This window comes from Oncorhynchus mykiss, chromosome 26 (assembly GCF_057628025.1).
Source record: "Oncorhynchus mykiss isolate SJ-2025 chromosome 26, ASM5762802v1, whole genome shotgun sequence".
NCBI lineage: Eukaryota > Metazoa > Chordata > Actinopteri > Salmoniformes > Salmonidae > Oncorhynchus > Oncorhynchus mykiss.
Window position 1 is genome coordinate 33,525,199 of NC_143047.1, and position 26,556 is coordinate 33,551,754.

The 26,556-nt window shown below is 46.2% G+C and overlaps 1 protein-coding gene across 5 annotated transcripts in view; it reads left to right on the top strand.

The window, feature by feature from the left end:
- Positions 1-26,556, top strand: part of LOC110506161 (ADAMTS-like protein 5) — a 70,912-nt gene that overhangs the window by 32,012 nt on the left and 12,344 nt on the right. For 2 of the 5 annotated variants that reach the window (XR_016492325.1, XM_090222788.1), the window contains exons 2-8: positions 730-805; positions 6,841-7,001; positions 10,191-10,251; positions 11,514-11,619; positions 12,094-12,221; positions 18,493-18,613; positions 25,815-25,901. Coding sequence is in view for 3 of the 5 variants with exons in the window: in XM_090222788.1 (XP_090078914.1) it covers positions 730-805; positions 6,841-7,001; positions 10,191-10,251; positions 11,514-11,619; positions 12,094-12,221; positions 18,493-18,613; positions 25,815-25,901 (740 nt within the window). In the remaining 2 variants the exon portion in view is untranslated. Of the gene's footprint in view, positions 1-729; positions 806-6,840; positions 7,002-10,190; positions 10,252-11,513; positions 11,634-12,093; positions 12,222-18,492; positions 18,614-25,814; positions 25,902-26,556 lie in introns of all 5 variants that reach the window. The other 3 variants (XR_016492326.1, XM_090222790.1, XM_090222789.1) reach the window with 2 other exon arrangements.

Below are 26,556 nucleotides of genomic sequence, written 5' to 3' on the forward strand. Positions count from 1 at the left end.
TCTCACTGTCCCACTTTCTATCTGTTTGTGTCTGTCTTTCTCTCTCTCTCTCTTTTGCTTGCTATTTCCATCTGGCCTGTCATGTCTGCCCACAAGATGGATATCTCCACTACAAATGTACCACTCTACCTCTCCAAGGGTGCACTTGGGCTAGTGCCATTCACATATGCACAACATCAGGAATCTTGCTTAGATATTACAACATATAGCTTGAATTTAATAAATTTCCTGATTTCTTTGTCCTTCTGTCTCTGTATCTCTGCCTTTCTCTCTGTGTCTCTGTCTTGAACTCAGTGAGGATGTCTCTTTCTGTGTCTGTCTTTGTCTCTGTCTCTCTGTCTCTGTGTGTTTTAACTACTGTGAAGATCTCTTTCTGTGTCTGTCTTTGTCTCTGTCTCTCTGTCTCTGTGTGTTTAACTACTGTGAGGATGTCTCTTGTTTTTTTTTTACTTCTGTAAGTGAGGATTTGTCAATAAAGACCATCAAAAGTCTCTTCTCTCTCCCTCCTCCCCACTCTCTCTCTTTGTCTTTCACTTTCCCTCTCTCTCTCACCTCCCTCTCTCTCTCACCTCCCTCTCTCTGGCTGTCCCCTCTCATTTCTCTCTCTCTCTCTCTCTCTCTCTCTCTCTGATTTAATCGGGGTTGTTTTTATCGATGTGAGGGTGTGATTGGTATGGAGAAAAGCTGGGTGTGTAACTGACTGAGGTTGTTTATTGTCTCTGTCTCCAGGAGGTTGTCTCTCTGCCAGGCTCTGACCTTCATCTGCCTGCTGGTCTCTGCCGTCTACCTGTCCTCCCAGCCCAGCGTAAGTTGGTTCTTCACTCCCTTCTCCAGCACACCTCATTAATCAATCTTTTTTTTTTTTCTCCATTTTTTTTCTCAATTCTTTGGGAGAGGGGGGGGGGGGGGGGTGTTAGAATACCATTTTGGTATTTTGTATATAGTTATTTGTTTCAAAATGTATACCTTCACCAATTTGGCCACTTGGGTACATTTGGGCTACTTGTGTGGGACACCTGGGTGACTTCATGATAAATGTCATGTAGCACACTCATTTTGTAAGTTATCATTCTGAAACTTTGCACAAGTACTGTTGCCCTCATATATTTTTCACTGACATTGTCCCCATCATCCTATCTGAATGTTTGTTTTATCTTGTTCCTTTTAAAGATGATACAACAATAAAAATATAAAACGTATGGTTTCCTTCATTGTTTTATCTAAACCAGATCTATTGTGTTATATTCTCCTACATTCAATTCACATGTACACAAACTTCAGAGTGTTTTCTGTCAAATGGTACCAAGAATATGCATATCCTTGGTTCTGTGCCTGAGCTACAGGCTGTTAGATTTGGGTATGTCTTCAGGTGGAAATTGCACAAAGTAGGGGGGGAGCTGTAAGAGGTTTTAACACTGATAGACATGTCCACAGCGCCTGCTGAGGGCTGGGTTTCACGTCGCTAAAGAAGTTTCTTATTTCTCTCCACAGCCCTGCTGCACAGTCGCGAGAGAGTAACAATTATACAGTATATGTGTGAATGAACAGAATTTGTCAAATTAAGCACTTAACTGTTCTGCGAGCGTGTGATTTCATGTTGTCAAGATAACACTACTAAATAATGAAAATTAACACTTTCGCTAGGAAAGCTTTTGGAAACCTCAGACAAGAATGTTTGGATTCACCTCAACACCTACTGACTGGATGCCCACGGTTTTGAGTCAACTCATGAAACAATGCTACATTAATGGGACATTTCCAATCAACCCCCTGAAATGGAATTGAACCCATCCTGGCTGGAAGCTTTATAAACTCACAGACCTCATTCAGTAGCCTGCTCCCAGATCTGTTTGTGCATTCTTGCCAACTCCTATTGGCTTGACAATGACCATAGGAGTTGGCAAGACAGCAGAAACAGGTCTGAGAACAGGGCCTGATTAGTCTGATGCTCTAATCTGTGCAAAGAAAGTTTGTGTACCAAATGGCACCCTATTCCCTATATAGTGCACTATTAACCCTAACCCTATGGGCCCTGGTCAAAAGTAGTGGCCTATATAAGGAATAGGGTGCCATTTGGGACACAAATCCCTGTTCTCCAGTGTTTCCCTGAGGAAAATCCAGGTCATTTAGATAATATAGAAATCAAAGTGCTCCAACTAGTATCAGATGTGATGAGGGGTCCAGCTGGCACGGCGATTGAGGTTCTGAGGTTCTGGAAGAAAGGAGCTGATTGGAATGTTTGTGTAGCGTTTAGCCTGCTAATGGAGGCGGGGATGGCGGCATGTTCCTATAGGGCTGGTAGTTGCTCTCCATCTCTCTCCCATCTGGGCACTCTCTAATTGCTGTGTTGCCCCTTGCTTCTCCTTCAAGCGGAGCGGCCATCTTTCATCACTGTTTGTCTGGTTGTCAGGGAGAGCCTGAGGGTAAAGAGGCTTTCCTGACACACGTACACACACCCCTCACACTCCCCCACACAGACCTCCTCCTGACATTGACGCACAGACAGACCGGTTTAAAATGTGGCAGCAAAACTGAACTTGAGGTTGAATTTACAGCCTTGTTAACACCATCTCTTGGTCCTGGACTCTTTCTTTTGTTCTTTCACTCTTTCACTCTTTCACTCTCTCTCTCTCTCTCTCTCTCTCTCTCTCTCTCTCTCTCTCTCTCACACTCACTCATTCACTCACTCACTCACTCACTCACTCACTCACTCACTCACTCATTCACTCACTCACTCACTCACTCACTAACTCGCACACACACAAAAACCCTCCGGTGGCTGAGACAGTCAACCATTGCCCAGCCATGTCCGTCAACCGTCAGCCAATCATCCGTGTCATTCCTCTGACTGGGTTATGGTGAAAAGGGGAGTGATCAAATGGAGCACTTTACAGGTGTTTGTCTGACTAAGGTAGGCATGTGCCAAACTCTTGAAGTCAACTAAGGTGAAATCATGTCATGGGAGGGATCTGAACCCGGCTCACCCACGGTAGAGACCAAAGTCTCAAATCAAAGTGTATTGGTTGCATATTTTATAGAGGTTGCAGCGAAATGCTTAAGTCACTAGCTCCTAACAATGCAGTATCATGTCAAACAAGTACACAAATAATAAACAAGATATAACAAATACATTAAAAACACAACAGGAAATCAAGATTATAGAGTATTTTGTTTAGATCATTTAAGAAAAAAATTATTACTAAACACATTTAATCCCACTTTTTAACACAACAAAATGTAGGGGTATGAATACTTTCTGAAGCCCCTGTAGATGTATGTGAATGATGTGTGTAGACAATATGGACAGTATGTGAATAGAAAGGTGTGTATAGCAGTAGTTATATAGGATGAGCCATGACTAGAATACACTATATAGATGTTAATTAGGTAAAACAGTATGTAAACATTATTAAAGTGATCAGTGTTCAATGACTCTATGCACATAGGGCAGTGATCTCTAAGGTGTGGGGTAGATAACCCGGTTGTAGCCGGCTAGTGACCGTGTCTTAGGTACAGAGCAGGGTACTGGGCTGAGGCCGGCTAGTAGTGACTGTGCCTCTCGATCCCAGATTTGATGGTCCCAGTCTCTTGATGCACCTGTACTGTCTCCTCCTTCTAGACGGTAGCGGGATGAACAGGCCATGTCTCGGGGGGCTGGGGTCCTTGATCTTCTTGGCCTTCCTTTGACACTGGGTGCTGTAGATGTCCTGGAGAGCAGGCAATGTGTCCCTGATGAAGCATTGGGCTGACTACACCATCCTCTGGAGAGCCCTGCAGTTGCGGGCGATGTGATTGCCGTACCAGGCGGTGATACAGCCCGACAGGATGCTCTCAGTGGTGCAAGTTTGTGAGGGTCTTAGGGGCCAAGCCAAATTTCTTCAGCCTCCTGATGTTGAAGAGGTGCTGTTGCGCCTTCTTCACCACACTGTCTGTCTGTGTGAAGGGACCATTTCAGGTCACCAGTGATGTGCACGCCGAGGAACATGAAACATTTTACCCTCTCCATCGATGTGGATGGGGGTGTGCTCTCTGCTGTCTCCTGTAGTCTACGATCAGCTCCTTCATTTTGTTGACGTTAAGGGAGAGGTTGTTTTCCTGGCACCACTCCACCAGGTCTCTCACCTCCTCCCTGTTGGCCGTCTCGTCATTGTTGGTAATCAGGCCTACCACGGTTGTGTCGTCAGCAAACTTGATGATTGAGTTGGAGACTTGCCTGGCCACACACTCATGAGTGAACAGGGAGTACAATGTTAGACACTTGACATTGATTTTGAAGTCGCAGGCAGGGCTACCTCATCACGAGACCATGAACCAGGTGCTGGGCAATAATGCACGATGTATAAAGAAAGGCCAGCACACTGTATCATGCTGCTCCCCTGTGCTTTATCCATCCACTATGTTACACAAACAACAATTCAAATTTGTGGAAGTATTTATTCTTACCAGAGTCTTACCTGAGTCATTCAGATGCATCAAAATGATACACTTGAAAAACAACAATCTACCTTGATAACTACCATGGTTACCAATAATATGATTTAGTCTTCATAAAGGTGTGAATAGAAATGGTGTGAACGACGTTTTGTATCTGCTTCATATTCTGTATGAGTAGGACTGTTGATCCACGATGTCCTGTCCATGTACGAATATTCTATCTACAAGGCAAAACTGATCCTAGATCAGCACAGTTCTGTTCTCCTGAATCTTCTCTGGGATTAGTTTATGTGCATGTTCCTACAGCCACAAATCGACAATCTAGTCTAACATCTAAGTAAACCTAGTGCTAATTTAGGACCCGTCTTCCCTTTTTGAATCCCAATGAATAAGATCACATAGACGGGGGACCTGATCTTAGATCAGCACTCCTACCCTGAGATGTCCATCCATTCTGGTAGCCAGGTCAACCTGATTACCTATAAGCCACTCTGAGAGCGTTCAATTCAGAGGTCTTATGGCAAGTCAGTTAAGAACAAATTCTTATTTACAATTGACGGCCTACCCCAGCCAAACCCAGACGACGCTGGGCCAATTGTGTGCCGCCCTATGGGACTCCCAATCACGGACAGATGTGACAGCCTGGATTCGAAACCAGGGACTATTGCACTGAGATGCAGTGCCTTAGACTGCTGAACTACTTGGGAGTTCAAGAAGAGATTGTAAGGTTGTGGGTTTGTTTCCAGGTCGAGTCGTAGCAAAGACTCTAGAAACGAGGGCTCTCTGCTTGGCACACAGCAGTAGGGAGATAGTTTGGGGGTCAGGCCCTGCGACAGACTAGCATGTCCAAGGGGTGGTCACCAAGCTGCCTCACACTATAGAAATAGATTAGGCTCCTGTCCTATGGGCTGTTTTGGCTCAGACAAATATGACTTATTTACTCTGTAGAAATGAAGGGGATTCCTGATTCGCTCTACCTTACCTTCAATCACCTCTCCCGGAATATATTGAGGGATAAGGGGGTAATAAAGGGGATTGGGGGGTGTTTGGAAAGGTCAGAGGTTGTTTTCATTAGTCTAGTATGCCGGGCCTTCCTATCGCCAACTTTATCGATGCTAATTTAACTGGCGGTGGTTGTAACCCCAGGTCACCCTGCCATGGACAATATGATTGTGTGTGTAATGTAGTCCTCTAGTCTAGTCACTCCTGAACCTTAACGGAGGGAAATCTGACTCTGTCAGTTATAAAGAGGCAGATTTTGGGGCCGATTTCCAATCCACTCACTTGGCCTTTAGTGACTCCCCGTCATTGACCTGAAAATACCTGATTAGTATACAAATAATATGGCCTAAACTCCACCCAGGGCTAGGGCTCTCAGAGAGATAGGTGGGGATATAAACATATTGCTTACAGCTATGCACAACAAGGGAACTGATTGATCTGAAACTGGGCCAATAGTAGCCAACCAGGAAATCAGACAGGGTGAACACACACCTTCGGCACAGGTGTCAACCACGTACGTGCACAGCAATGCTTTCAGTAGAAGTGGATATGTTTGTCAGTGAGGGATACATAATAATGTGTACTGTAAGTGAAAGGTTTTGAAGCCCATGCTCTGCTCCCCTATGAAAGATAAGAGGGATCACTGACAGTTTAAATCCCCCTCCAGAGAAACCCTGGAATGCTTTTGAAAATGAACCGTTTAGTTCTCTCATCATTTTGTTGTTTGGCTGTGTTTACAGTTGTCACATAGGGGTGCAGGTACACACACACACACTCTTGAAATAGATTTATGTGATGGAGATGAAGCTTTTATATACAGCACTAAACAACTGGCTTCCCCAAGGTGATCTTGTTGACAGGTAGCAGGTTGTGTACAAACACACACACACACACACACAATGTGATATGTTAAATACTTATCCAGGCATTGTAAGATCTGGTATGCGTCTGAAATGTAGTCGGGTATGAACTCAAACTTTATGAACATGGGCCCAGAGCTCCACAATGGGGAGAGAGTTGTTGTATTTATTCTGGCAATTCATGTTCATGCTCAATCATTTGGAATGAAGGTACTGCTTTAATCATAATGTGTGAGTGGTAATAACGGAAACTGATTTGACTGTTGTCTAAGGGTATTGTTGAATGACCAAATCAATCAGTCAATCGTTCAATCCAAAGTGATGTATCTTCTAAGGAATCATAATTGGGGCCCTAGAGAATCCATTCTCCAACCAATAAGCTAATGGCCTTGGCCCTTTGGGATCAATTCTGTAGGAATCAATGAATAATCAGTTGATGCAGAGTGCTGTTTGTAATGTATGTGAACCATTAGAAATATATCAATATAGTCTAGTTTAGTTTACGTCAATAAATTATGTTGACCTCTGACCTTCTGTGTCTCAGTCTTCCAAGGTGTCTGCGTGGGGTCCTTCAGAGGGTCGTTCAGCGCGTGCCCGACGCCAGCTGCACTACAGGAACGAATGGGCCTCGTGGAATGGCTGGTCCGTGTGCTCGCGCTCATGTGGGGGAGGGGCCTCTGTGCGTACACGCACCTGCATCACCAGGTAAGAACCAGGGATGGTCCAATCACAATAGAGACTTGTTTCAAACAGGTTAATCCTCAAAAAATGTCAGTGAATGTCTTTGTATGCTGCTTTCTCTGTATTTGCTGTGGTCTATCTAGTAATAAAACATGAGAACACAATGACTACCATTCAAGACAGATTTCTGTAATGGGATGACCAGTGGCCTTATTTAGTGTGCCCATAAGTGTACAGTCTTACACTAAAAGTGCATTATCATCATTTTCACAATTTCACAGTATTATTCCAACCTTATTTTGAGGAAATATAAAACATAGGAAAATCAAGTTTTTAACTGGACAGGGCCTTTAACGTTTTGACCACAATGGCCCCAGTCAGATTGACTACTTCTCAAATGAAAACATTTGTCTGGAGGCTCATCCCTGTGTTCAGTAATCTCTGTTAAAGCAGAAGTAAAATCTCACATAATTTGGTCAGCTGCGTGTTCATATGTATTAGAAATGTAAATTTCCAGCAAATGCCAAGTCTCCCCCCGTTGCAAAAGGAAACTCTCAGGCAAAGCCCCCCGCCCCCCCTTCTGATCCGTGTGGGCACAGGTGCGATGCACTCGAGGCGAATCAGTTTAAGCATCGCCTTTTCCCAATCCTGATTCATCCAAATAACCAGTGACAAAAAAAAATGAACTAATGCTGCTCGGATCTCCCACATCCCACTCAGTCCTGGCAGATTCTCTCAGTCTACATGCTGAGTCACTAATGCTGCTCGGATCTCCCACATCCCACTCAGTCCTGGCAGATTCTCTCAGTCTACATGCTGAGTCACTAATGCTGCTCGGATCTCCCACATCCCACTCAGTCCTGGCAGATTCTCTCAGTCTACATGCTGAGTCACTAATGCTGCTCGGATCTCCCACATCCCACTCAGTCCTGGCAGATTCTCTCAGTCTACATGCTGAGTCACTAATGCTGCTCGGATCTCCCACATCCCACTCAGTCCTGGCAGATTCTCTCAGTCTACATGCTGAGTCACTAATGCTGCTCGGATCTCCCACATCCCACTCAGTCCTGGCAGATTCTCTCAGTCTACATGCTGAGTCACTAATGCTGCTCGGATCTCCCACATCCCACTCAGTCCTGGCAGATTCTCTCAGTCTACATGCTGAGTCACTAATGCTGCTCGGATCTCCCACATCCCACTCAGTCCTGGCAGATTCTCTCAGTCTACATGCTGAGTCACTAATGCTGCTCGGATCTCCCACATCCCACTCAGTCCTGGCAGATTCTCTCAGTCTACATGCTGAGTCACTAATGCTGCTCGGATCTCCCACATCCCACTCAGTCCTGGCAGATTCTCTCAGTCTACATGCTGAGTCACTAATGCTGCTCGGATCTCCCACATCCCACTCAGTCCTGGCAGATTCTCTCAGTCTACATGCTGAGTCACTAATGCTGCTCGGATCTCCCACATCCCACTCAGTCCTGGCAGATTCTCTCAGTCTACATGCTGAGTCACTAATGCTGCTCGGATCTCCCACATCCCACTCAGTCCTGGCAGATTCTCTCAGTCTACATGCTGAGTCACTAATGCTGCTCGGATCTCCCACATCCCACTCAGTCCTGGCAGATTCTCTCAGTCTACATGCTGAGTCACTAATGCTGCTCGGATCTCCCACATCCCACTCAGTCCTGGCAGATTCTCTCAGTCTACATGCTGAGTCACTAATGCTGCTCGGATCTCCCACATCCCACTCAGTCCTGGCAGATTCTCTCAGTCTACATGCTGAGTCACTAATGCTGCTCGGATCTCCCACATCCCACTCAGTCCTGGCAGATTCTCTCAGTCTACATGCTGAGTCACTAATGCTGCTCGGATCTCCCACATCCCACTCAGTCCTGGCAGATTCTCTCAGTCTACATGCTGAGTCACTAATGCTGCTCGGATCTCCCACATCCCACTCAGTCCTGGCAGATTCTCTCAGTCTACATGCTGAGTCACTAATGCTGCTCGGATCTCCCACATCCCACTCAGTCCTGGCAGATTCTCTCAGTCTACATGCTGAGTCACTAATGCTGCTCGGATCTCCCACATCCCACTCAGTCCTGGCAGATTCTCTCAGTCTACATGCTGAGTCACTAATGCTGCTCGGATCTCCCACATCCCACTCAGTCCTGGCAGATTCTCTCAGTCTACATGCTGAGTCACTAATGCTGCTCGGATCTCCCACATCCCACTCAGTCCTGGCAGATTCTCTCAGTCTACATGCTGAGTCACTAATGCTGCTCGGATCTCCCACATCCCACTCAGTCCTGGCAGATTCTCTCAGTCTACATGCTGAGTCACTAATGCTGCTCGGATCTCCCACATCCCACTCAGTCCTGGCAGATTCTCTCAGTCTACATGCTGAGTCACTAATGCTGCTCGGATCTCCCACATCCCACTCAGTCCTGGCAGATTCTCTCAGTCTACATGCTGAGTCACTAATGCTGCTCGGATCTCCCACATCCCACTCAGTCCTGGCAGATTCTCTCAGTCTACATGCTGAGTCACTAATGCTGCTCGGATCTCCCACATCCCACTCAGTCCTGGCAGATTCTCTCAGTCTACATGCTGAGTCACTAATGCTGCTCGGATCTCCCACATCCCACTCAGTCCTGGCAGATTCTCTCAGTCTACATGCTGAGTCACTAATGCTGCTCGGATCTCCCACATCCCACTCAGTCCTGGCAGATTCTCTCAGTCTACATGCTGAGTCACTAATGCTGCTCGGATCTCCCACATCCCACTCAGTCCTGGCAGATTCTCTCAGTCTACATGCTGAGTCACTAATGCTGCTCGGATCTCCCACATCCCACTCAGTCCTGGCAGATTCTCTCAGTCTACATGCTGAGTCACTAATGCTGCTCGGATCTCCCACATCCCACTCAGTCCTGGCAGATTCTCTCAGTCTACATGCTGAGTCACTAATGCTGCTCGGATCTCCCACATCCCACTCAGTCCTGGCAGATTCTCTCAGTCTACATGCTGAGTCACTAATGCTGCTCGGATCTCCCACATCCCACTCAGTCCTGGCAGATTCTCTCAGTCTACATGCAGAATCTGCCCGCGGGACATCAGGCTCACCTTAATAGCCTTTATTTGATTGTTACACCATAGAACCCTCCTTATTTCTAAGTCATTGTCATTTTCATAAATGACTGAACTCTGTCCCAGGAACCCAGTTGGCGGACCATGTTCAGGAGACCCCAGACAATACAAGATCTGCAACACCAAGGTATGTGTCAACACGATGACATCACCACACAGGGAAAGCAGTATGCTGTGTTTGCACATGTCTATCATGCCAAGACCTACTGGCCCAATACAACATCCACAATATCATGCAGCCAAGTGAGTGTCAAGCTTGTGTACGGAACGCAATGGAAAACGGTTTAAAACATTTTGGAAAGGAACATTTAAAGGAGCATTTTGTTTTGGATGAGTCCAGGAAGTCCCTTTAGTCTAATTAACACACCCCTGGTCTCATCTGTTGAAGTGCCAACTCCTCTGACTCCTACCATAGGCCTACATGACACGCTGGCAAGACAATGGATAAACACAACAGAACGAGGAGTTGGCTAAATCACAAACAGATCTGTAACCCTGCGTCAGCCTTGTGTGTATGACAGGAATTTGTAACCTATCAATTTGTCACTTGTTGCTTTTTTTTGGAGTTTGAGATTCCACTGTGTTACAATCTCATTGTAACTGTGACTTGTTGTCATGTGCTGTCTACTGCAGACCCCCATTCACTCTTTGCCCCGAGACACAAGGGTTCGATTCCTGGTCCACCCTAAAGTCAATCACTTTCAACCCTGCATCATCCCTTTCTGCTTTCTCCCTTTCTTCACTGTCTAAGAATAACCAAACCCAAGGGAAAATACATCTGTTCTCCTTCAACAACAAAAAAGGTGTCATCAGAATCACAACTTTCTAATGATGGATTTCCATACAGAATGGTCGATGCAGACCTTCGTATTGTTGTCAAACATTTTGAAACGATAAGCTAAGTGTGCTTCAGGGCTGATAACAAAGTTGGTTCAGTGAATGTGAACTGTGCTGTTACTATATTTAACTAAGCAGGTATGCTGTCTGGGCGTGATCGGTTTCACTGACACATGAACCTGTCACTCCATTGTACTGTACACAAGTTGAGCTCCTGATACTATATGAACAGTACATATACTTCTATCTGAGTCCCAGAAATAGATAGATACAACAGAGTTTTCATCTACACCCTCAGTGAATAGTATATTTTCATGGTATATATTCTTGAAGATATACCGTCCAAGACGTTGGTTTACCTGGAAGGTATACGGTGAGGATCCTCTGTCAGAAGTATGGGTGTGTACATGTGTGTTTAGACAGTGAGTCAGTATTGGTTACAGTATATTAAACATATTAACATAAGGTGGTGAGGTGTGTTGAGGCATGCATGTGTGAGTGCATAGCACTGGGTAACCAGGTCTCTCTATTGTATGTATCTGTCTGCTGCAGGGGTGTGCTGGGCGCTCAGAGGACTTCAGGGAGATGCAGTGTTCTGCCTACAACGACAGACCGCTGGTGGCTGGAAACAGTTACAGATGGACCACCTTCCATGGAGGTCGGTGAGGCATGGTGTGTGTGTGTGTGTGTGTGTGTGTGTGTGTGCGCGCTAAATGTGGCATATGTCCATTGGGAAATCTGCTTGTCATTTGGCCACATCTGTATTATGAATTCAGTCCATACTCTCCACTGACCTGTTTCACCCTTTCCCCTCTGCACCCTACCCCCACCACTACTTCCCCCCCATTTCCTACCTCCATCCCCGCTCTCCTACCTCATTCCATTCCCATCTGTCCTCCACCTGCTACTAGTTACCTCCTTCCATCAATTAAAATGTCCAGTTCTTTTAAACCCTGTCCTGCAGTACTACGGCTAGGAGATAATAGACTAGAATAGCCAGTAGTAACGTGACTAACCCAACTTTCTAGTAACTGTACTGTTTAGTCGTATGTGAGAGGTAATGTCTGTCCGTGAGGAGGTTGTTTATATATGTATGTTTGCCTTGTCTTGTGATACCACCTCCTAACCTAAGGTTCTAACCCGTGTGAGCTGAGCTGTCTGGCCCAGGGTCACAACTTCTACTACAACTTTGGTCGTGTCCTGGACGGCACTGCCTGCAGTAAAGAGCCTGGAGATGTGTGTGTCAACGGAAAATGCTTGGTGAGTGACAATTTTGTGTGTATGTGTCCACTACGCAGAGAGGTGGTCTCACTATGTGTGTGTGTGTCAGGCAGTACTGGAATCGAAAGCACACACTCTCCCTCTTGCATCCCCTTTCTCTCTGTCTGGGCAGTATTGGGACTGTCTCTGTCTGGGCAGTATTGGGACTGTCTCTGTCTGGGCAGTATTGGGACTGTCTCTGTCTGGGCAGTATTGGGACTGTCTCTGTCTGGGCAGTATTGGGAATGTCTCTGTCTGGGCAGTATTGGGACTGTCTCTGTCTGGGCAGTATTGGGACTGTCTCTGTCTGGGCAGTATTGGGACTGTCTCTGTCTGGGCAGTATTGGGACTATCTCTGTCTGGACAGTATTGGGACTGTCTCTGTCTGGACAGTATTGGGACTGTCTCTGTCTGGATAGTATTGGGACTGTCTCTGTCTGGACAGTATTGGGACTGTCTCTGTCTGGACAGTATTGGGACTGTCTCTGTCTGGACAGTATTGGGACTGTCTCTGTCTGGACAGTATTGGGACTGTCTCTGTCTGGACAGTATTGGGACTGTCTCTGTCTGGACAGTATTGGGACTGTCTCTGTCTGGACAGTATTGGGACTGTCTCTGTCTGGACAGTATTGGGACTGTCTCTGTCTGGGCAGTATTGGGACTGTCTCTGTCTGGGCAGTCTTGGGACTGTCTCTGTCTGGGCAGTATTGGGACTGACACACACACACACACACACACGCCCACACACACACGCCCACGCCCACACACACACACACACACACACACGCCCACACACACACGCTCGCACACAAACACAGCCTCTAAAGGATAGACGGAGCAAAATCAATGTCAAGGGCTGACATTCTTTGTGGCTTTTTCTTTTAGAACTAATTTATGTTTAGTCAAATCTGGATTCATGAAGTTTCGATGAGGGAACACTAATGGTACTTGCTGCACTCTAAGAAACAGAATGTACAAACAGAGCATTAACAGAATGTTACTCTAGGCCCATAAATGCACTCTGTGTGTATGTGTGTGTGTGTGTTCTGAGGGTCAAAGCAGAGGCCCCCAAACTCTAAGCTCTGGCCCTCCGCCACTAAATTCTCAACCTAAGTGATTCCTGCAGGACAGTGAACGAGTGTTCAAGCAGCAGAGAAAGACACACACGGACACACACACACACAGACACACAGACACACACACACGGACACAAACACACACACACACAGACACAATCATGTTGTTGCTCTGTGTATGTGGAACAATGCAACAAGGGATGCACGATGGGCCCTTTCAGGGACACACACTCACACACACACACACACACACACCTCAGTAATAGGGTTCTCCCATCCCACACACACACCTCAGTAAAAGGGTTCTCCCATCCCACACACACACCTCAGTAATAGGGTTCTCCCATCCCCCACACACACCTCAGTAATAGGGTTCTCCCATCCCCAACACACACCTCAGTAATAGGGTTCTCCCATCCCATATACACACACCTCAGTAATAGGGTTCTCCCATCCCCCACACACTCCAGCAGATGGAGATGATTGGAAAATCAATTCTCTCCCCAGAGGTTGAGGCTTTGGTAGTACATTATGGTCCTCCATCAAATCCCAAAATCAAAATGTGTGTGCGTGTGTGTGTGCAGAGAAATGTAGGAGTGTGAACATTAGCATTTTGGTCTTTATGTTTGTGTGTGTGCTTGAATGTCTTTGTGTGAGTTGATGGGTATGAGGGGATTTATGGGGCGTGAGGTCAGCAGTGGCCCTAAACTGTCTGAGGTCCCAGGGGGCATGGTCTAGGACAGGAAGCAGATGCAGAGTCCAGCTGGTCTGGAAGGCGGCGTGACACAGATTGAGTTCAGGCCCACACTACACATAGCTGCCTGGACTAAATGTGTGTGTGTGTGTGTGTGTGTGTGTGTGTGTGTGTGTGTGTGTGTGGGGGGGGGGGGGGGGGGGGGGGGTATTCATGTATACAGTAAAGAGTGCCTCATGCACTCAGGTAGCTTGTTGTGTTGATTCATATACTGTTGCGTACACAGATTCACTGTGTGTGTGTGAGGGGTAGATAATTATATGTTTCCTAGATTGCTGGTCTCTACTCTAGAACCTCCCACTTGATTGGTTTTCTCTGCACTGCAGAAGGAACATACAGATTGTAATCTGACTGGTGTGTAGCAAGCAATTGACCCCTGACCCCACGCACACACACACACACACACACACAGACGGAGACGCACGCACACACACAGATGGAGACGCACGCACACACACACACACACACACACACACACACACACACACACACACACACACACACACACACACACACACACACACACACACACAAACATGCACAGACGCCCACATGAATCTGGGGCAGCAGCTAGCCGAGTGGTTAGAGTGTTGGGCCAGTAACCGTTGTTGGATCGAATCCCCAAACTGACAAGGTAAAAATATGTCGCTCTGCCCCTGAACAAGGCAGTTAACCTACTGTTCCCCAGTAGGCCGTCATTGAAAATAAGAATTTGTTCTTAACTGACTAGCCTGGTTAAATAAAGGTTACATTTAAAATGTAAAAAAGCTTCTCTCTGAGTGTTTTAATGTATATGATGGTATGATGCTTTTCACCAGGCTTCAAAGTGCTTTGTAGGGTTGGTATTTCTCCTCTCCTCGTCTCTCTTCTCATCGTCTCTCCTCTCATCGTCTCTCCTCTCAACGTCTCTCCTCTCATCGTCTCTCCTCTCACCGTCTCTCCTCTCACCGTCTCTCCTCTCCTCGTCTCTCATCGTCTCTCTTCTCATCGTCTCTCCTCTCATCGTCTCTCCTCTCATCCATCATCTCTCCACTTCTCTCCTTGTCTATTTTTTTATTCTCTCCTCTCATCGTCTTTCCACCTCTCTCCTATTCTCTCCTCTCCTTATCTCTCCTCTCATCGTCTCTCCTCGTCTCTCCTCTCCTTGTTTCTCCTCTCCTCGTTTCTCCTCGTCTCTCCTCTCCTCGTCTCTCCTCTCCTCGTCTCTCCTCTCCTTGTCTCTCCTCTCATCGTCTCTCCTATTCTCTCCTCTCATCGTCTCTCCTATTCTCTCCTCTCATCGTCTCTCCACATCTCTCCTCTCATCGTCTCTCCATGTCTCTCCTCATCGTCTCTCCACCTCTCCTTGTCTCTCCTCGTCTCTCCACGTCTCTCCTCTCCTCGTCTCTCCACGTCTCTCCTCTCATCATCTCTCCTCTCATCGTCTCTCCACGTCTCTCCTCTCATCGTCTTTCCACCTTTCTCCTATTCTCTCCTCTCCACGTCTCTCCTCTCATCGTCTCTCCTTATCTCTCCTCTCATCGTCTCTCCTCGTTTCTCCTCTCCTCGTCTCTCCTCTAATCTTCTCTCCTCGTCTCTCCTCTCCTCGTCTCTCCTCTCCTCGTCTCTCCTCTTCTCTCCTATTCTCTCCTCTCATCGTCTCTCCTATTCTCTCCTCTCATCGTCTCTCCACGTCTCTCCTCATCGTCTCTCCACCTCTCCTTGTCTCTCCACGTCTCTCCTCTCCTCGTCTCTCCACGTCTCTCCTCTCCTCGTCTCTCCACTCATCGTCTCTCCACGTCTCTCCTCTCATCATCTCTCCTCTCATCGTCTATTTTTTTATTCTCTCCTCTCATCGTCTTTCCACCTCTCTCCTATTCTCTCCTCTCCTTATCTCTCCTCTCATCGTCTCTCCTCGTCTCTCCTCTCCTTGTTTCTCCTCTCCTCGTTTCTCCTCGTCTCTCCTCTCCTCGTCTCTCCTCTCCTCGTCTCTCCTCTCCTTGTCTCTCCTCTCATCGTCTCTCCTATTCTCTCCTCTCATCGTCTCTCCTATTCTCTCCTCTCATCGTCTCTCCACATCTCTCCTCTCGTCGTCTCTCCACGTCTCTCCTCATCGTCTCTCCACCTCTCCTTGTCTCTCCTCGTCTCTCCACGTCTCTCCTCTCCTCGTCTCTCCACGTCTCTCCTCTCATCATCTCTCCTCTCATCGTCTCTCCACGTCTCTCCTCTCATCGTCTTTCCACCTTTCTCCTATTCTCTCCTCTCCACGTCTCTCCTCTCATCGTCTCTCCTTATCTCTCCTCTCATCGTCTCTCCTCGTTTCTCCTCTCCTCGTCTCTCCTCTAATCTTCTCTCCTCGTCTCTCCTCTCCTCGTCTCTCCTCTCCTCGTCTCTCCTCTTCTCTCCTATTCTCTCCTCTCATCGTCTCTCCTATTCTCTCCTCTCATCGTCTCTCCACGTCTCTCCTCATCGTCTCTCCACCTCTCCTTGTCTCTCCACGTCTCTCCTCTCCTCGTCTCTCCACGTCTCTCCTCTCCTCGTCTCTCCACTCATCGTCTCTCCACGTCTCTCCTCTCATCATCTCTCCTCTCATCGTCTCTCCACGTCTCTCCTCGTCTCTCCACGTCTCTCCTCTCATCGTCTCTCCTATTCTCTCCTCTCATCGTCTCTCCACGTCTCTCCTCATCGTCTCTCCACCTCTCCTTGTCTCTCCACGTCTCTCCTCTCCTCGTCTCTCCACGTCTCTCCTCTCCTCGTCTCTCCACTCATCGTCTCTCCACGTCTCTCCTCTCATCATCTCTCCTCTTATCGTCTCTCCACGTCTCTCCTCTCATTGTCTTTCCACCTCTCTCCTATTCTCTCCTCTCCACGTCTCTCCTCTCATCGTCTCTCCTTATCTCTCCTCTCATCGTCTCTCCTCGTTTCTCCTCTCCTCGTCTCTCCTCTAATCTTCTCTCCTCGTCTCTCCTCTCCTCGTCTCTCCTCTCCTCGTCTCTCCTCTCCTCTTCTCTCCTATTCTCTCCTCTCATCGTCTCTCCTATTCTCTCCTCTCATCGTCTCTCCACGTCTCTCCTCATCGTCTCTCCACCTCTCCTTGTCTCTCCACGTCTCTCCTCTCCTCGTCTCTCCACGTCTCTCCACTCATCGTCTCTCCACGTCTCTCCACTCATCGTCTCTCCACGTCTCTCCTCTCATCATCTCTCCTTTCATCGTCTCTCCACGTCTCTCCTCTCATCGTCTCTCCACGTCTCTCCTCACCTCGTCTCTCCACTCATCGTCTCTCCACGTCTCTCCTCTCATCATCTCTCCTCTCATCGTCTCTCCACGTCTCTCCTCTCATCGTCTCTCCACGTCTCTCCTCTCCACGTCTCTCCAGAGTGGAACATGCTTCAACAGAGACAGTGGGGATGTTCACCATAGAGCAACATCTGACTACATGGACATAGTTAATTAGTGCTGTGCCCCTTGTCCTTTTATGTAGTGGAAAAAGACATCCACATCTTCAACTTACCTCCATCGCTAGGTCACCATCTTCTAAGAAATGTTGGTGTGGTATTATCTACATGCCCTACTTCCTGTTCAGAATTATTCTGAAGCCTTCTGAGTTCTGTGGTATTGTAGAAAACCTGCACCCCTCAACTAGAACTGCTTTACGATTACTGCAATTCTGCCATAGGGGGAAGGGCTCTCTGTTTACATGGCACACCCCTGACTTCTTATGGGACTTTTGACCCGCCAATCATCACCCCTGAACTTTACGCCTGGACTGATATATTGGGGTCAGCATGCCCAAGCCGGGGTCAGAGGTCAGTCCCACTTTTACAGAGAAAGGAGAAAACAACTAGACTTTTCCATAGGCTCTTTTCTGCCAAAGGGTTACCAACTCTGAACTCCCGGACGTGGTGTGAATGTGTCATGATGAAAAAGTAGTCATAAAGCTGTGTGTCTGAGGCATAGTAAAGGAGCCTGTCCAGTCTAATCACGTACCCGGAGTGATCGTCCCTTAAAGGTAGACCCAGCGATATGACATAAACACAAAAAGTAAACAGCAGCGTGGGTCAATTTCCGCAACAACTAAGAGCGTTGAAGCGCGAGGCAGAAATTCTCAGCCATTTTGGTTCCGTGGGTCCCACGTTGTAACAACGTGAAACGAACCCGTGCACATGTGCAGATGCTGTGTGTGACTGTGTGGGAGTGAAGTCTTGCATCTCACTCATCTCAATATCTGCAGTGCTGCTTGTGGCATTTCACTGGGTCTACGTTTAACAAGGCCATCAGCAGTTACTGGTGCTCTTTTTCAGGTGGTATCTTGGGGTATTTGGTTTTCAACCTTGATTTGTTTTTGCTTTGTCTGTTGTGTGTCTGGTTTTATGTTAATTGTCTGTGTGTTGTCTTTTTCTGTGTTGTCTGAACGTTGCCTGTGTTGTCTGAACGTTGCCTGTATGTTGCCTGTCTTGTGCAGACACCGGGCTGTGACCTGATCTTGGGCTCGGACCAGCAGGAGGATGCCTGTATGGTGTGTGGAGGACAGAACTCCACCTGTCTACACCACAGGAGTGTGTACCAGAATGCACAGGGAGCAGGTACACATAAGCACACACACACACACACAAACTCGAAGCATAGACAGAGCAAACAAAATGTCAAAGGCTGACACACTGAATGTACAAAACATTACAAATTTCCTAATATTTGGTTGCACCCCCCTTTGCCCTCAGAACAGCCTCAATCTGTCAGCCATGGACTCTACAAGGTGTTGAAAGCGTTAAACAGGGATGCTGGCCCATGTTGACTCTACAAGGTGTTGAAAGCGTTCCACAGGGACGCTGACCCATGTTGACTCTACAAGGTGTTGAAAGCGTTCCACAGGGATGCTGGCCCATGTTGACTCTACAAGGTGTTGAAAGCGTTCCACAGGGATGCTGGCCCATGTTGACTCTACAAGGTGTTGAAAGCGTTCCACAGGGATGCTGGCCCATGTTGACTCTACAAGGTGTTGAAAGCGTTCCACAGGGATGCTGGCCCATGTTGACTCTACAAGGTGTTGAAAGCGTTCCACAGGGATGCTGGCCCATGTTGACTCTACAAGGTGTTGAAAGCGTTCCACAGGGATGCTGGCCCATGTTGACTCTACAAGGTGTTGAAAGCGTTCCACAGGGATGCTGGCCCATGTTGACTCTACAAGGTGTTGAAAGCGTTCCACAGGGATGCTGGCCCATGTTGACTCTACAAGGTGTTGAAAGCGTTCCACAGGGATGCTGGCCCATGTTGACTCTACAAGGTGTTGAAAGCGTTCCACAGGGATGCTGGCCCATGTTGACTCCAATGCTTCCCATGGTTGTGTCAAGTTGACTGGATGTCCTTTGGGTGGTGGCCCATTGATTCACACAGGAAGAAACTGTTGAGCGCGGAGAAACCCAGTAGCGGTGCAGTTCTTGACTGAAACTGGTGCGCCTGGCACCTACTATCATACCCCGTTCAAAGGCACTTAAATCTTTTGTCTTGCCCATTCACCCTCTGAATGGCACACATATACAATCCATGTCTGAATTGTCTCAAGGCTTAAAACCCCTTCTTTAATCTGTCTCCTCCCCTTCATGTACCCTGATTGAAGTGGCTTTAACAGGTGACATCAATACGGGATCATAGAATTCACTTGGTCAGTGTATGTCATGGAAAGAGCAGGTGTTTCTAATGTTTTGTACACTCGGTGTTTATGTTTAGTCAAATCTGGATTCATGAAGTTTCGATGAGGGAACACTAATGGTACTTGCTGCACTCTAGGAAACAGAATGTACAAACAGAGCGTCAACAGAATGTTACTCTAGGCCCATAAATGCTGTGTGTGTGTGTGTGTGTGTGTGTGTGTGTGTGTGTGTGTGTGTGTGTTTTCTGAGGGTCAAAGCAGAGGCCCCCAAACTATAAGCTCTGGCCCTCTGCCATGGAATTCTCAACCTAAGTGATTCCTGCAGGACAGTGACCGAGTGTTCAAGCAGCAGAGAAAGACACACACGGACACACACACACACGGACACACACACACACGGACACACACACACACGGACACGCACTTGCACTCTGTGCAAGGCAGACACAGGCACCCAAACAAGAATACACAATAATAAATCCCCCCTCCCCCCTCCCCTCGACACATACACACACACAGACCCACACAGACATACACACACAGAGCGGCCAACACCTCTGGCGTGCGATTTGGCACTGCGCTCCTTTCTGAAACAGAATCCTCTGTTGAGCTGGCGCCGCGTGTGGGCACAGTGACTGAAGAGAGACTGTACTGCTTCATGATGGTTCAGCTTGAGTGAGGAGACAACATGGAGATAAAGGAGGCTTTGTTTGAGTGCCTGGGCAGCCTAGGAGGGCTTCCCGAGTTTTCTCTCCTCCTGCAGCTGTGTGTCCCAATGAGGCATAACATATTTGATGCCGCTGGGCGTAATCATTGCTTCCCACAGGGTCAAAAGCCAAGGGCCCAGAGAACTCATCACGGTCAAGCTATACATACATTTATCTTTGAGTCATTTAGCAGACGCTCTTATCCAGAGTGACTTACAATAGTGAGTTCATACATTTGTCTTACCTTTTCTAACTCTAAGATCTTCTTAAGGTCAGGCACGTCTGGTGTGCAGGTGTTTGTTCCAGCCCGGTACTAACTCACCAGATTCAAATAATCATCACGGTCAGGCTATAACACTCTAATGTTAACCGGAGGCGGAACAGAACCGTAACTCAAGGTTGATAACTCAAACCCTACAGCTGAACTCTACAGGATAGGCACTTTTGTGGCCAAATTGTGTGAAGATCTTTGTTCCAGCCTAGCACTAATACAAAAATACATCTAGATCAGTTTCATAAGTCAACATCCCTGTGCAGATCTATCACATACATCTAGATCAGTTTCATAAGTCAACAGCCCTGTGCAGATCTATCACAGACATATAGATCAGTTTCATAAGTCAACAGCCCTGTGCAGATCTATCACATACAACTAGATCAGTTTCATAAGTCAACAGCCCTGTGCAGATCTATCACATACATATAGATCAGTTTCATAAGTCAACAGCCCTGTGCAGATCTATCACATACATCTAGATCAGTTTCATAAGTCAACAGCCCTGTGCAGATCTATCACATACATCTAGATCAGTTTCATAAGTCAACAGCCCTGTGCAGATCTATCACATACATCTAGATCAGTTTCATAAGTCAACAGCCCTGTGCAGATCTATCACATACATCTAGATCAGTTTCATAAGTCAACAGCCCTGTGCAGATCTATCACATACATCTAGATCAGTTTCATAAGTCAACAGCCCTGTGCAAATCTATCACATACATCTAGATCAGTTTCATAAGTCAACAGCCCTGTGCAGATCTATCACATACATATAGATCAGTTTCATAAGTCAACAGCCCTGTGCAGATCTATCACATACATCTAGATCAGTTTCATAAGTCAACAGCCCTGTGCAGATCTATCACATACATCTAGATCAGTTTCATAAGTCAACAGCCCTGTGCAGATCTATCACATACAACTAGATCAGTTTCATAAGTCAACAGCCCTGTGCAGATCTATCACATACAACTAGATCAGTTTCATAAGTCAACAGCCCTGTGCAGATCTATCACATACAACTAGATCAGTTTCATAAGTCAACAGCCCTGTGCAGATCTATCACATACAACTAGATCAGTTTCATAAGTCAACAGCCCTGTGCAGATCTATCACATACATATAGATCAGTTTCATAAGTCAACAACCCTGTGCAGATCTATCACATACATATAGATCAGTTTCATAAGTCAACAGCCCTGTGCAGATCTATCACATACAACTAGATCAGTTTCATAAGTCAACAGCCCTGTGCAGATCTATCACATACAACTAGATCAGTTTCATAAGTCAACAGCCCTGTGCAGATCTATCACATACAACTAGATCAGTTTCATAAGTCAACAGCCCTGTGCAGATCTATCACATACATCTAGATCAGTTTCATAAGTCAACAGCCCTGTGCAGATCTATCACATACATCTAGATCAGTTTCATAAGTCAACAGCCCTGTGCAGATCTATCACATACATCTAGATCAGTTTCATAAGTCAACAGCCCTGTGCAGATCTATCACATACATCTAGATCAGTTTCATAAGTCAACAGCCCTGTGCAGATCTATCACATACATATAGATCAGTTTCATAAGTCAACAGCCCTGTGCAGATCTATCACATACAACTAGATCAGTTTCATAAGTCAACAGCCCTGTGCAGATCTATCACATACATCTAGATCAGTTTCATAAGTCAACAGCCCTGTGCAGATCTATCACATACAACTAGATCAGTTTCATAAGTCAACAGCCCTGTGCAGATCTATCACATACATATAGATCAGTTTCATAAGTCAACAGCCCTGTGCAGATATATCACATACAACTAGATCAGTTTCATAAGTCAACAGCCCTGTGCAGATCTATCACATACATCTAGATCAGTTTCATAAGTCAACAGCCCTGTGCAGATCTATCACATACATATAGATCAGTTTCATAAGTCAACAGCCCTGTGCAGATCTATCACATACATATAGATCAGTTTTATAAGTCAACAGCCCTGTGGTGTAGAGCTGACGTAAGGAGAGACGAGACAAAACTAGTTTAATAATTTTGTGTTGTAGAACAGCTGACTTACTCCAGCTCTTCACACAACATGGCAAAATCTTTGCGAGTCATTAATTTAATGGAGACAGTCTGAACCATAGAGATAGATAGAGGACTCTGGATTTGGATTTGTCCTACTTTTGCTTTGCTTTTGGCCATGCTACAACCACGGAATTTGAGTTTAAAGCTATTTCATGGCATTTTTAACAGTACAGTACCTACTAACTCGAAATAGGTACAGCCACACAGTGATGTTAGCTTGCATAGAAAATGTTTTGGGTTTTTAGATGTTGCTAGATGTTTGTTTGAACGAGGATGTCCTGAACACAGCTGAACTTATTAAGGGTAGGCCCCTCCGGGATCTGCAGGCCTTTGTTCTAGCCTAGCACTAACATACAAGATTCATTCAAAAAACTCAAACTCGGGTTCATAACTAAGTCTATTGCTGAACCATAGAGACAGATAGAGGACTCTAGATGGATATAACCCGTTTTAGCATGGACATTGCAATTGAGGGCTTCCACCGTTTTAAACTAGCAAATGATTAGAGCATTGTCTTCAAATTGAGTTGCCTATGGTTAGGAAATGTCTTTAAAGCGGCAATCTACAGTAGAAACAATAACAAAGTGTTCTTCCTGCCCCTGGTTCAGTAAACAGCTGAGGGATGGGGCTGCAGAAATGAACCACTCTCATGTTCATAGACAAAGCTATGGATGCAAGGACTGACCATGATATCAACATTGTAGTTTTAACCATGTTTTGAGGCCATATAGTGTTTGTTAACATTTTCTTTGTTTACAAACGGAGTAAAACAAGCTTATATTTTGTGTTGTGATGAGGTAGGACAGATGAAGTAAGTTTATGAGGCATTTATAAGTTCAGAGGGAACATATAATTAATTTATCCCCATAAAATGGATGTAGCAACTGCTGATTGCCACTTTAAGCTATATCACCTCAATCTAGTGACCAAAAGAAATGAATTTCACACAATATTTGGTTCAGGACTGTGTTACAGGTGGCGGTAAATCACCAAATTAGCTTTACGCTTTCTTCAAATGGACCCGTTTAAAATGGCACTATAACTCTTAATTCACACACAGCTTTCATCTCAGAGACCTACAATTGTCAAAACAAGAGCAACGGTTTCTCAGTCCCATAGAAAAACCACGATGAATAGGGTAGTCTTGCTGCTCGCTTTTCACACACCAGCAGCAGGGGAACCACAGAGATGTTGACTGCTTTTGACTAGTGAAATATCACTCTCTAAATGAATGGTTCATGCTTTTGTCTTGATGGTGAAATATCCCGCTTTGGTTTAACCATTAATAAACTGTCTGTAAATCATTATGTAATTCTAATTTAGTTATCATTAATGAGTAAATTAATATGTATTAACAATTTGCTATGAGAATATATCTCAGAAAAAAAGCTATATGTATATACGTATATAAACTCCACAAAAAAAGAAACATCCCTTTTTCAGGACCCTGTCTTTCAAAGATAATTTGTAAAAATACAAATAACTTCACAGATCTTCATTGTAAAGGGTTTAAACGCTGTTTCCCATGCTTGTTCAATGAACCATAAACAATTAATGAACATGGAACTGTCGTTAAGACACTAACAGCTTACAGACGGTAGGCAATTAAGGTCACAGTTATGAAAAGTTAGGACATGAAAGAGGCCTTTCTACTGACTGAAAAACACCAAAATAAAGATGCCCAGGGTCCCTGCTCATCTGCGTGAACGTGCCTTAGGCATGCTGCAAGGAGGCATGAGGACTGCAGATGTGGCCAGGGCAATAAATTGCAATGTCCGTACTGTGAGACGCCTAAGACAGCGCTACAGGGAGACAGGACGGACAGCTGATCGTCATCGCAGTAGCAGACCACGTGTAAAAACCCATGCACAGGATCGGTACATCCGAACATCACACCTGCAGACAGGTACAGGATGGCAACAACAACTGCCCGAGTTACACCAGGAACGCACAATCCCTCCATCAGTGCTCAGACTAAGGGCTTGTAGGCCTGTTGTAAGGCAGGTCCTCACCAGACATCACCAGCAACAACGTCGACTATGGGCATAAACCCACCGTCGCTGGACCAGACAGGACTGGCAAAAAGTGCTCTTCACTGACGACTCACGGTTTTGTCTCACCAGGGGTGATGGTCGGATTCGTGTTTATCGTCAAAGGAATGAGCGTTACATCGAGGCCTGTACTCTGGAGCGGGATCGATTTGGAGGTAGAGGGTCCGTCATGGTTGTGGTGTGTCACAGCATCATCGGACTGAGCTTGTTGTCATTACAAGCAATCTCAATGCTGTGCGTTACAGGGAAGACATCCTCCTCCCTCATGTGGTACCCTTCCTGCAGGCTCATCCTGACATGACCCTCCAGCATGACAATGCCACCAGCCATACTGCTCGTTCTGTGCGTGATTTCCTTCAAGACAGGAATGTCAGTGTTCTGCATGGCCAGCGAAGAGCCCGGATCTCAATCCCATTGAGCACGTCTGGGACCTGTTGGATCGGAGGGCGAGGGCTAGGGTCCGGGAACTTGCAGGTGCCTTGGTGGAAGAGTGGGGTAACATCTCACAGCAAGAACTGGCAAATCTGGGGCAGACTATGAGTAGGAGATGCACTGCAGTACTTAATGCAGCTGGTGGCCACACCAGATACTGACTGTTATTTTATTTTGACCCCCCTTTGTTCAGGGACACATCATTCAATTTCTGTTAGTCACATGTCTGTGGAACTTGTTCAGTTTATGTCTCAGTTGTTGAGTCTTGTTATGTTCATACAAATATTTACACATGTTAAGTTTGCTGAAAACAAAAGCAGTTGACAGTGAGAGGACCTTTTTTCTGAGTTTATGTATTTACTTTAATAAAGTTTTATATGTGTTACACATAAGCATATACCATATATATTCACAAATATAAATATATATTTATATATATATTGCATATAACACATACTGCACCACATATTGTGTTTATCTACATCATTGTTACCCAGTCTCTAAATGAATGGTTTATACTTGTTTCCCACTGGTGTAATATCTGTCTTAATGAATGTCTCTGTACTCTGTTGGCTATAGCGGGTCCGTTTGGGTACAATGAAGTGACCATGATCCCAGCTGGAGCTACTCACATCCGTGTCACCGATAACAGCAGGAACTATCTGGGTAAGAGTTGGCTCAGCTTGACAGACGCACGCGCGCACACGCACGCACACACACTGGGAATGAGCTGTCACACAAGGACAGCATCAATGTCCTGTATATCATTAACTATATACAGTACATATACAGACAGCCTCTCAGAAGTGCTGGTTTGACAGAGAATTTGCTTTGAGACCTTTTTATCATCTTCTGTATGTCTGCTATGAGTTTCAACCCACCCAGCCATGGCTAGAGAACTCTACCACTTCCCTGACACTTTCAGTAGCCATAATGCTGCTCTCCTCTCATTCCTGTTAGCTTACTGTTACTTCCTGGCACCAGAGACCGATACAGCTCTCTGGTTCATACCCAGCTGCACTCTGGCTGGGCTCTCCAGTCAACACAACACCCAAGGCTATCCATCTAATCTCACCCACATTTACAAGACCGTAATAACGTGACTCCTGAAATGGAAAATGCAGGGATCCTGAAATGGAACACTCGTAAAGGTGTAATTTGGCCATGGGGCAGGGTGGGGGAACTGGGTGCGGGAAAAGGGTGGGGGGAACTGGGGATCTGGCCTTCTGGCAGGCAAGTGGATGTACTTGGTTAGTTCTGATTTGGTTGGAAGATTCCCCCCCCCCCCCCCCAAAAAAAAATGTACTTCCAAGAGATGGTT